This window comes from Hippocampus zosterae, chromosome 2 (assembly GCF_025434085.1).
Source record: "Hippocampus zosterae strain Florida chromosome 2, ASM2543408v3, whole genome shotgun sequence".
Lineage (NCBI taxonomy): Eukaryota > Metazoa > Chordata > Actinopteri > Syngnathiformes > Syngnathidae > Hippocampus > Hippocampus zosterae.
In genome coordinates this window covers 3,786,565-3,799,116 of record NC_067452.1, presented here as the reverse complement: position 1 = coordinate 3,799,116, position 12,552 = coordinate 3,786,565, and the positions used below count along the sequence as shown (strand labels likewise).

Here is a 12,552-nt window from a genome sequence, read left to right as displayed (position 1 = left end):
ACCAGGGACAGTGCTTTGCTTGGCATGTTTCAGTTTTATGTTATCTCCAGCAGGTGGCAGTAGAAGGCTACCATTATGCACCTGTTGCTCGTCATGCATTTCATTATCTTTCACCTGTTATAAGAGACACTCACGACGTCACCAATCGTTGGATAATTCGCCTTTCTCATATCCAAGTGCCAATTTTCTTGACCTTCGTCGTTCTCGACCAGGCATCGCCGGGGTTTGTATTTCTTGTTTGTTCCGCTTTTGCCTTGTTCTTATTTATAGCTTGTTACCTCTGGTTGTTATGGTTTTTCTTGTCTTGTCGTTACAAGTGGTTTTGCGTGATTAATTTGCTTTGCTTTTTGCAAGCGCTTTTGGTTAGACTCGTTTTTATCCTGGGTATTTTGTTTCTGGTGTTTTCTTGTACTTGTCTTGTGACCTTATTTTGAAATTAAACTTTTTTTTAAACTCCATTTTATCCTTGTCTGAGAATGTGGAATCCACTCCCAGTCCGGAACCACAACAGTGTTGGTGCTTAACATCTTACGAAGAACATGTTTGGGTTTTCACTGTCAAAGAGCCAAGTAGGAGTTGAGTCATCATAAAGCGTCCAAATGTCACAGATTACGTCGACGTTTACCCAAGAGCGCTTGTGCCAATGATATTAATAATGCGCTGCTAGCATCTGCATAACCGCGATTGTACTTGGATGTAGTACATAACAATCAGGAACATGCCGTCAGCAAATACTGGTACTGTATATCTTAGTCAGTGTAGATCAGGGGTGGCCAACCAGTTGGAGACAAAGAGCCTTTTTTAACTGTGTTACTGCAAAGAGCCACATACACATGGGCACACATCATCATCCCATCCGTTCTACACACGCACAGACCTCTGCCAGATTTATTGTAATTTCACGCACAAACATGATAATGACAGAAATTGACTACTTCAGTAATAAAACCACAGGCCAATCATTTTCAACAATGAATATTGTGTGCAGTGTCTCACACACACAAACTCTCAGGTCAATCAAGTCCAAAAAGAAAAATGTTTTTCTCTGACAATGCATGTTGCTTAGCACCTTAGTGCAGGGACTTCTGGCATTGCTTCTCTTGAGCAATGCTCTTCAAATCTAGTTTGTATTCCGTTATTGCCACTCGAAGCAGGCACTGTCTGCATGCGGGCTGCAGCGGTTACTTATGACTTGGGTCAGCTTGCCAGATAGGGCAAGCTTTTTTTTAACCGAAGATCAACTTTTGAAGCGACCAACCGCTTGCAATCGATCCGATTGCGCACATGCAAACATGCACGCGGGCGCCAACCATGCACTCGCGCACCGTGAATGAAACTGAAACACAGATATGCAAATCTTTTTTTCCCTCCCATGTACTCCTCCCACCCCTCGCGGTCAACTTGGGACCAGACCACTGGCTCTCGGTGAATCGCGATCGATGTATTGGGCACCCCTGCCTTAAAATCAGGTGGAATTTGCTGACTAGGGCAGCGCTTAGCGCCGTTGTTTGCGTATAAGCAGTGATGTAAACGTCAAAATTCAGTTGTCATCTGACAGCTTGCCCAGTATGTCGATCAACTGGATTGATGATAGGCTGACGCTGTCAGTTCTGCAGGAGTTCACCACTCAACCGTTTTTGCAAAACTTCCATGTGTCCAGGGAGTCATTCCTCAACAGTTGCGATCATCATAACCCTGCCCCCTGAAGTGGTTGGTGCCCGAGTCTGGTCCAACAAATAAATGGGGACAGTTTCAAACACCAGAGCCAGAGCCAATTTCAGGGGTGGAAAAGGAAAGAACTGGTGCTTACCTGCACACTGGCCCCGAACTCTCATGAAAAGACAAGAGGGAGCTGGGCAAGGGGATCAACTTGCAACAGCAGAGGCTGCCGGGGTGGGCTGGGGGTGATGAATCCTCTGATGCCAGACAACACAAAACAAGGTGCTTCCAAATAAATAGTTTCATAATTACCGGTAACAAAGACCCCTATGCTTACACATAACTGACTGTACTATGTGAAAATGTTGAAGTGTGTATTCTGCTCATATCATGCAATTATAACTTTCTAATGTCCATAGTGAGACTCTCTTTTATAGCCAGATGTGTCCTAAAAGCACACGACCTCATTAGTTAGACATATGAACACACCAGTTGATACAAGCTTTCTGAGAAATAAGTCCTGATGCCACACCATTAGTTTCGGTACCGCCTTTCTGATGATATATGATGTGAATCCCTCTCTTCTTCGCACTCGTGATTGATATTGCTTCATGTTAAAGGAATCTATGAACAGAATTCTATCATGTTTAAAGTTCCATTTAATTTGGGCCTGACTAGACATGTTGTGTATTTAGCACCCCCCCAAATGTGTGCGCGCTAGGGTGTCGGCTGTCTCGGGAGGAGGCTCTTTGAATCCACAGTAATCACATTACAGCAAGAGTGCGAACAGATAGGCTAGACTCAGTCAACAGTTTAGGAACGAAGTGTTTTAGAACATCAAAGGACGATCTGGGAACTGGTCGCGGCCCAGGCGACCATTTGTCATGTGCGAAGTCTGTGACTTGTTTATTCGTGGGAGACAGTGTATCTGTGGTTCAAAGCTTGACAAAATCACATCACCGACCGAGGGGCCGGACTGGGGGCGTAGTATGCAAATATCGGGGGCAGTGTCTTTCTTGTATTTTGCACATGTAAATAAAAGACCGATGAGGAGCACAGTGTACTTTGAGTGTGATCGTAGTCTTCGCGGAGAAACTGCCCGCCGTTCCCTCTGAGAGATCCGCTCCCGTCAGACTGCACCAGCAACCTTCTCTGAGTCGAGTTCTTCTGTTTAAACATCTCCAGGTATAACTCTGACACTTAGCCTAGACAGACTGGCTTAATGCTCAACATTAAGCTATGTTATTCACGTGACATACAAAAAAACTTGCAGGACGTACACAAAATGAAACCTGAATTAGTAATCTGCATGTACGTTTTAACCCCCCCCCCCCCCCCCCCCCGGGTAAAACTGTCTCAAAGCACCAATGCCTGTCATGTTGGTAGCCCTGTGTAATTTTTCTTAGAAGACTGAATAAGATGATTAAATAATTAGGTGATGTGCTTCGCTTGGTTCTTTATTCATCAAATCTGCCAAGGGCCTGTATATTACTGTCACATGGATTTATAAAGATCGAATTGCACTAGGGCAGAAACCCACGCATCACTGGAAACCATAAGATGTCTTTCTGCCCCCACAGTTAGTAGGAGGTTTTGGTGGTAAAAAGGGAAAGAACTTAGCAATTACAGGACAAAATGTTTGGGCTGAAATCCCCAAAACCTTTTTGAGCAACTGGGAGCAAAATGTTTATGCTAGTCTACATAGCAAATAAAGGGACTTCAAAGTCAATGGAAAACATTGACCCACATTATGATAATAATAATAGTAATACATTTTATTTATAAGCGCCTTTCAAGACACCCAAGGACACTTTACAATAACAAAAAACAAAACAATTTTACATCTTTTGAACAGTTCAACCTTAAACGTCTTGAGTTCAGAATGGGAATCGTGTGGAACTTGGATATTGAATGTCTCGTTGGAAAGAGTGAGGATTATTTGGATGGGGGGGGGGGTAAAAATGTCTGATTTGGGGAAATGCAGAAATTTGGGTAATGGGAAAAATAATAGCACAGATGTCCAGAATTTCTGGCATGTTAATTGTTGGACTCATTTGAATCTGTTGGACGCTACAGCTTGTTTGCTTTCAAATTTAGCTTGTAGCAGACGTGTGCACATTTTCAGCATGACCTCTCTGAGCCACTTGTAAAAGGAAACTTTAAATCTCTCCTCTTTCATCTAGAACTGCTTCAAAAAGCAAACTATGCAGAAAGTGGAAGATTGCACGACTGTCTGGTCTTACGTGTTGTGTTGTGTTATTTTGTTATTTTATGTTGGGTGTGAGTGTGAGCGCGGATGGTTGTTCTCTGTGTCTCTGTGTACCCTGCAATTGGCTGGCAACTGATTCGGGGTTTCCCCCGCCTACTGCCCGAATACAACTGGGATAGGCTCCAGCACTCCCCGCCACCCTAGCGTTAGTAGCGAGGATTAATCGGTTCGGAAGATGAATGAATGAATGAATGTTCTGTTGATGACTATGGTTGAGAGGAAAGAAATTTCCTCTGTGCTGTATGTTGCACGTACAGCATATTTGACAATATAGTTGACTTGAAATGTGGAATTAGATGTCGAAAAAGTGGAGTGAAAAAGAGAACAGCGTGTAAATTACATGCACGCAACAAAATACAAGCGTTTTAATTGGTAGTTCACATCATGTATGGTACTGTTTATCATAAAGCGAGCCTTTAAGTGACGTCGAGTGTCGTCACAGAAACCGTCCGTCCTTCCAGCCAATCACATCAACACTGACGAACTTCCGGGCTACGTTTTTTATTTATAAACTGGGTTTGGCCACATTACACACTCGCCAACGACAGTTTCTCCGAACCTCAACAACAGTGTAGAGTATGTGATTAGAGCGCGGTGTGACGTGGTCGAGGCTGTCGGAAAAGAAGTCCAAGGGCATTAAGAAGTGACGGTCTTTGAGAAGCATTTGCCGGATAGCACAATTGCTCGGTTTTGAAGGCCAACGCGTGAAAATACAAGACAGGCCGTTTGAAAGCCGCACGACCAGACTGCTTCTTCCTCTTCCACCTCCTCGCAGTTGGCTAGCTTACACCGGCCACAAAGCTAATAGCAAGGCTTGCCGCTATCTGTGGGTTCAAAACAAGCAAATGACGGTGGCGTTCAGCTAGGGAGCAGAAGGTGGAGATGCTTAAGAATTAAGGTTTGTTGACTATCACCAGGAGACAAATCGACGGCTGAACCGATGTTGCGAAATCGCTAAGTCTTCCGTCGGAGAATGGCGGACCACCGAACAGCTTCCATAATATTGGCTCATCCGTACAGTCATCGCGTGTTGCTCTTCTTTTCTCGCCCGCTTGAAGCCTCCGTTGCCATTGAGGAGATTTATGGGCTCACAAGGTAAATGTCTGCGAACGTGTGTTGTGACGCCATTGTTTACAGCCTCCGTTCGTGATCAGCTGATCTCATCGGAGCTCAAATGTTAAGTGTCGGTACAGTATTTGCGTGGCGCCACGCAAAACCCTGCAAATGTGTCATGAGAAGCCCTGACGATTGTTTGCGCGAAATACCTACTCTGTGTACTTGTGGAGACACTTTGTTTTCCATGTGATTGTCTGCAGTTTCATCTGATGAGATGAGCGTGCGTGCTGGCCAGGGGAGTGATGAGGTGCTGGTGTCACAGGCTGTGTGGGACTACCTGGCCGCTGCTGGCAGGCCCTGGCTTCTCGACTTCCAGCACAAGCAGGGCATGAACGCTGGCATCGTCCGACGCGGTGAGAGCGGGGGCTGCTGCGCGGTGAGGCTGCAGCCGGTGCCAGGCGCCAGGGTAGCCGCGGTGGCGGACGCCCCCGTTTCCAGTGAGACGCGCAAAGCCTTCATCGATCTGTGCCGCTCTGCCCGCAAGGAGATGAGTAAGCAGGATGGTGGCCCCAAGAGGAAAAGGGCCCAGCTGCCTTTTATAGGGGTCCTGCAGCCAAACGGGGAGGGGACCCTGCTCCAACTGCCACCCCAGCCGCCGCCTCGCCGCTCTCTGAGACAGCAGCAGCAGAAGTTCCGTAAGGCTGTGGACGAAGAGGCCTTCTCCGTGCTCCATGAAGCAGCCCACCGGAAAGACTGTGGAGCAACTTCCCACAGCGAGGCGGACGACAACAGTTCATGCTCCATCTGCATGGGGGACATTGTAGATAAGACCACCCTGGAGAAATGCGGCCACTCCTTCTGCCGCTGCTGCCTGGATCAAGCCTTCAAGGTGAAGAGGGCATGTCCTGTATGTCGCCTTGTTTACGGCCAGCTGATTGGTAACCAGCCTGCCAATGGCACCATGATTGTCGAGCGGGATCCCGCCCTGCAGCTTCCGGGTCACGAAGGCTACGGTTGCATCTCCATCATCTACAGCTTCCCTCCCGGCTTCCAGGCGGTGAGTTCGCCAACTGATGCTACCTGGAAAAATTGATGGTGCGACATAGGGGTGGGAATTACACAGTTGCTCCCAATTCGACAGGAGTGATTAGACTCCACATGAGCAGGATTTTGGGGGCTGATCACCAAGTTGAAATAATCCAAGCCCCATAACTTATCACAAGGCCGAGCAATATGTCAACATTTAAATAACTTGTTTATTTGCTGCATATACTTGCGTACGGTTTATACAGTGTATCGCCAATCTGGGGCAAGTGTGCTTTGAATTTGAAACATTTATACGTTAACACTTGAGCAGAGCCCCACTAGTTCATGACATCGCTAGTTAATAACAGTACTAGAAAATAACTGACTCCACGATGGAGTACCGTATGCGTTTTTATGAACCAACAGGAACAGAATCAACTCTCCACTTGACACATGAAATAAAAGGAAAATATTTCATTTTGAACCGTGAAGCATGATGGGATGAGTTCAGATCCACACAAGTGTGTGTGTGTGTGTGTTGTGTGCGTGTACGTGCGTGTGTGTGGTGGGGTTGGGGTTTTGGGGGGGGGGGCTGAATTTCATACTTAGATTTAGAACCCATTGCAGTGTTCCCTCATTATTCACATGTGCATTAAACCACACAAGAAGCTTCTGTTGACTGTGGTGATAGAACGCCATCCTTTAGCATAGCATTTAGCTACGCTACTTTCCGATCATAGGTGATAAAAGCCATGGACGTCGTCACGGGGGTGCCGTCCAGTGTTAACACTTTGACACCACATCCGGTATTAAAACGCCCGTTAATTGGGAGATGCTCCTGAAAATTACCTCAAGCACTGTTGTTTTATATTAATTTCTTTGCACGTGCTTTGAGAACCACTTGTACAACTCCATATCTTGATAGGAACTTTTCAATAGCCATTTTCCTTTCATGTATTTATTTTTATTTAATTTATTTAGTTGGGATGGTGAACATTAATCAACACATGAATAAACGGTGTAAGTGCGCCGGATTTAGCATAAATGCTCGTTTTCAGCCGTAGCCCCAAAGCAGGTTTCTTAACATAAACATAACATATAAACAGTTAAAATAAAATAATAAAACACAACACACAACATAAAATACAAACAGTCATCCTATCGTAGAGCATAGGTGTCAAACTCAGGTCCTGTCCTGCATGTAGTGATGGGTCCAGCGACACCGATGCGTTGACGCATTCGTCGGGCTTACAAAGCAATCCACATGTCGCTGCATGTGCTGCTTCATTACATCACGTGATTGACACGTCAACTGCACCGGCGCAGTCTAGACTGCATCGGCTGCGTCGACACAGTCCAGGCTGCGCCACTCAGTGCAGGGGGCATTCACGCAGCAAAAGCCTGCACAGTGTTTATAAGGAAGTGCGTCTGGCGACACGATGCCGACTGCCGAAACAAGCTAGAGCTCAGCCTCGCTCGAATAAAAATATATGTTTGGGCAATACGGGAAACGCACCGACTATCAGAAAAAATGTGTCCGTCTGACTTCGAGCGTCGTGTTGGCTGTCATATAATAGGCAATTATTATATGAGAAGTGCTTTATGAATGTTTGTACTGTACGTCATACTCCAGTTGATTGAGAGGTCCCGCCTATAAGGGGGAGTTCCAGAAAGTGACTGTGAGTGAGCGCACCGCATGTTTGACGACTCTGCCACGTTGTTATTAAAAGTCACATAAAACGTAAACCTTGTCTGCTGACCACCATTACATCGGCTAGGCTAGCTTAGCTGTTGTCGTAGTTCAAAGCTTAATATGTGGCGTGGGTTGGGTCGGCGCCGCGAGTATATGCTCGTGCTCACGCGCGCACAGCAGATGGCGGCAGGCTATCGACTGCTGAGACGTGCTTCACTTGAGTGACATTGCTACAGTACGTGCATATTATGGAGCAGCTTCCGGACAAACACAAATTGTCCGCCGTGTAGAGCCATTTTGATCTCCTTTTGGAGAGTAAGGTATTTATTAAAATCTTGTCTCACCAAGTGGCTCTCGGATTTTTGACATGTCTTTTTCCATTGTGTGTGTTCTCCACAACAGGGGAAATGGCATGCATTAAACGCAACAGACTAAAATTTAAAACACTGGAGCATCTTATTTTTCTCAATCAAAATTTGTGAAGACAAAGCCCACAAGCATCCTCATTCACATGATTTTCACATGATCGAAACACATTGAATGATGCAATGTGAATGATATTGTCAAGGGTCAAGGTCATCTTTATTGTCAAATATGCCTTATGTATGACATGCAGCATAGGTGTAATTTCTTCCTCTCAATCCTCAGTGCATATATGCATGCTGTACATTAAACACACACAGCTAAGAAAGGATAGCAGCTACACTGTATAAAAAAGACATGTAATCTGAACAGTATAGACGATATAAACGGCATAAACAACAACATAAACAATGGCACTTGTGGCTGTTGTGGGTAGAGTGAGGTAGTGCATTGTATACACTTCATCATCAAATCGATCTGTTCAGTCTGTCAAGTGGGTTGGCTGCAGGGATTTTGAAGGTCCAGCAGGTGGTAGTGGTCAGCGACAGTTTCAGCACAGTATCAACACAGTGTGTCATTGTATCGACACGCCTCATGAGGCCTCATGGACCCATCACTACCTGCATGTTTTCCAAGTCTCCTTGTTGCAACACACCTGATTCAAATGATGAGGTTCAATGTCAGGCTTCCGCAGAGCTTGCTGATGATTTACAATTGGACAGAATACACGCCACCACCACGCAAGCGACATTAAAAAGCAAGGCCGTGTAGAGTATTTAACGAGGCGGGTTTGATTTGCGTGAGGGGGATCTGCCCTTCCTCTTGAGTCTCATCGCTTTGCAATGCAGGCGGTGGCTCTTGGGTCTTTATCTTCTAAGATGTGAGCGGAGCTGCGCGCGTAAATTAAACTGCTGAGACAGTGGACGAAAAGGTAGGAGGAAATGTTTCCTCCATTCTGCATGCGTGTTCCACTCCTCCAAAGTGTAATTTGTGTCCTCAAAAGATCGTCTGAAAATGCAGCTTTCACATCAAAAGTGTACCCTCACTGCGTAGACTTATTTCACGGTTTTGGCTGGAAACGATGTGGCTCCATTCTTCCAGAATTTATGCTGTAGAGGCCTAGCTCTATGTGCATACCATTGTGCAGTCTAAGCGAAAGTTGACACGCAGCAGTTGCTCAATGAACACGGCGACCATTTACATTATTTTTAAACAAATGAGAAGTAGTCTCTCCTTTAAGTTATATTTCCAGTTGAGTTTTGGTTGTTGTGGCTCAAATTTTGAAATAAATTAGGAATTGTGACATTCCGGTCTGTCGTGGTGAAAAAGGAGCTGAGCCAAAAGGCGAAGCTCTCAATTTACCGGTCGATCTACGTCCCAACCCTCACCTATGGTCACGAGCTATGGGTCGTGACCGAAAGAACGAGATCCCGGATACAAGCGGCTGAAATGAGTTTTCTCCGCAGGGTGTCCGGGCTCTCCCTTAGAGATAAGGTGAGAAGCTCAGTCATCCGGGAGGGGCTCAGAGTCGAGCCGCTTCTCCTCCACATCGAGAGGAGCCAGATGAGGTGGCTTGGGCATCTGATTCGGATGCCTCCTGAGCGCCTCCCCGGTGAGGTGTTCCGGTCATGTCCCACCGGGAGGAGACCCCGAGGAAGACCCAGGACACGCTGGAGAGACTATGTCACCCAGCTTGCCTTGGAACGACTCGGGATCCCCCGGGGAGAGCTGGAAGAAGTAGCTAGGGAGAGGGAAGTCTGGGCTTCCCTGCTAAAGCTGTTGCCCCCGCGACCCGGCCCCGGATAAGCGGTAGATGATGGATGGATGGATGGATGGATGGATGGATAGGAATTGTTTCTTAGTGATTTCAATGTCAATCGAAATAATTGTGACGGCTTTGTCGTAATCGTCCAGCCAGAGTGCGAGGGACCGCTCATTACTTGTTTGTAGCTTGAGCTGCAGTTGTGGTTCGTTGTGTGTTCGTCACACAGCCCGAAACTCATTGACTTGAGTATGTTGTGTACTCTTGATGCCAACAGCCAGAGCATCCCAACCCGGGCGTGCGGTACCCAGGAACAGACCGTTTGGCCTACCTCCCTGACAGCCCCGAGGGGAACCGTGTGCTAGGCCTGCTGAGCCGGGCTTTCGAGCAGCGCCTTACCTTCACCATCGGTACCTCCATGACCACAGGCTTGCAAAATGTCATCACCTGGAATGACATTCACCACAAGACCTCAATATGGGGCGGGCCCCGCTGGTACGTGACAATGTCCGTCCGTCTATTGGTAACTGAGCCCCTTCGCTAAGGCACACCTTGTAAAGGCAGACTGGCCAATCACAGCACATAATGGACGACGCAGATGAAACTTCAAAGTTGCAATTTTCTATTTTGTCTTTTCAAAGCTAATAATGGATGGACAACAGTAAAGTTCTATACTTCCATCAATATAGAACTGATGGAAGCCGAGGTTCGTTGATCTTTGCTGCCTCGTCTTCCCATAGGTTTAGAAGTTGCTGTGATGTTTTTTTTTTTTTTCGCCCCTCAGTTTTGGATACCCAGACCCGACATACCTAGTGCGTGTGACAGAGGAGCTGCGAGAGAAAGGAATCACGGCGGAATGAAGCGAAAGACCTTCAGGAGCGTGCAGGACTTGAGAGCAAGTATGTCATGCGAAGATGGTTGTGGTTTGGTGTGTTCAAGACTTCATGTAATGGTTGGCCCTCAGCAGACAGGTGCTGCTGCAGCAGAGTCTCATTCGCAGTGCGCGCCGACTCGAGTTGATTTCGGCTCAGTGCTACGACCTGTGGAAGGCGTGAGTGAGCGCAGCTCGTGCTTCAGACATCTTATTTTGGAATCACTCTGTCATGGTGACTCATGTCACATTTTGTTTTGAATGTTTAGTTCTGCTCTGGGGATTCCCACTTTTTTTTCCCCCAAGCATATTTTTGTGATCGTGCGAACGTTCAAAATGGGTGTCTTGTTTCCCAGATGACAATAGCATTGCTAAAAAAATACTTTTGCAATCTAAAGCACTTGCAGGCACTTTTTTGGCACCTATTTTCTTCCTGTAATTTGTTTTCTTTTTTCGCGTAGCAGCTGTCTGTCGACGCTTGATGTCATTAGTTCAGACCTTTGTGATTTGTTTTCCCCGTGTCCATCATGAACTAAAATGGTTTAAAAAGTTTTTTCGAACACAAATGATGTGGTTTTTTAAGTATCGTTCACCCGTGTTATCCCAAGATGCCTCACAGGCATCCAGCTCATAAGACCGTAGTTCGTTAGTGCTATGCTCATCTAATTAGTAGTAACCAGATTTATGACGATGTCAAATATGAAGGGCATACAGGCCACTAAACCAAATCAATGGAACAAAAGCTCTTGAAATCAAATCAAATCTATGCCTCTCTCTCTGTCGAATTGGGAGATTTGCCTGCTGAAACGCGTTGAACTTGCTAACACCGTTCTCTCAAATGTTTATCTGGGTTGATGATCGATGACGTGCGCTTGGGGGATATTAAGAAAATTTAGGAGCAAATATGATTAGAATTGTTATGGTGTGGATTTCGTTGTGCCTTTTCTGATAATCACTTTGATTAAAAAAAATGGAGCATGACATTACTCAGTATGTTCTGTTTGTACTTCCATGTTACACCTCTTTGTTTGTAGCGGAGAGGCTCTCACAATATCAATGTATCAAACCGCTTTGCTTAAGCAGGTTACGCACATACCCACTTGAAACATTTCTCCCGGTTACCAAAATGAGAAACCCTACAAGGAGGAAAAAGGAAAAAAAAAAACAGACAAACCCACCATTGTCTCTCAACTGATGTGTGAGAGGCAGCACGGCGCTACACAATCCCGTGACTGATGTAAAATACAAAAAAAAAAAGGAAAAGATGGCATAAAGCTGACTTAGCTTATGCGCTGATTGGATGGCGGTTGAAAACTCTGGTTATATTGACTGCATGCATACATGAGGATTTGCAATTACAAATAACAGACAAGTTCTAAATTTAGAGTTTTCTATCCAGATGACACCGCCTACACCAGGGGGATAGTCACTCTGAAGGACATCAGCGGCCGAATGTAATGACATGTTTTCGCTATCTGATTTATTTAGGGGTTCGTAACATAAGAACGTTCTCGTAAGTAATTTCCATTGAATACAGTTAATAGAAACTTCATTTGCATAAGCAAGAGGTGCACCCGACCCACCCATCAAACCCACAAACAAAAACACCTCCAAAGGTCTCCATAAACGGAAAAAAAAAAGAAGCAAAAGTTGGTGTTATGTGGTGTTTCCCACAGGAACTAAAAGTTGTCTATACAGTTGTGTGCAAACAGAGAAATGCAGAACGATCAAAAGCAAGAAGCCCTGCTGGTTCCAAATCCACCAAGAGAATGCGCAAACTTGGTCCACGACGCTGCATATTTCATTAGACAAACATACCTTATGTAGTAAAGATAACGATGATAATATTGTTA

General features: G+C 45.7%; 1 protein-coding gene across 4 annotated transcripts; it reads left to right on the top strand.

Moving 5' to 3' along the window:
• Positions 1 to 4,416: 4,416 nt before the first annotated feature.
• dtx3 (deltex E3 ubiquitin ligase 3) lies at positions 4,417 to 11,873 on the top strand. Of its 4 annotated transcripts, none has more exons than XM_052058883.1 (5): positions 4,418 to 5,023; positions 5,245 to 6,041; positions 10,106 to 10,323; positions 10,613 to 10,727; positions 10,796 to 11,873. In XM_052058883.1, exons 1-4 carry the CDS (start codon positions 5,011 to 5,013, stop codon positions 10,686 to 10,688), a joined length of 1,104 nt encoding a protein of 367 aa, XP_051914843.1. In that variant the 5' UTR covers positions 4,418 to 5,010; the 3' UTR covers positions 10,689 to 10,727; positions 10,796 to 11,873. The 4 variants fall into 4 exon arrangements, with proteins under 4 accessions (XP_051914844.1, XP_051914843.1, XP_051914842.1 ...); XM_052058882.1 differs by having other exon boundaries at positions 10,793 to 11,873; XM_052058884.1 differs by having other exon boundaries at positions 4,417 to 4,826; positions 10,613 to 11,873.
• The last annotated feature ends 679 nt before the right edge of the window (positions 11,874 to 12,552 follow it).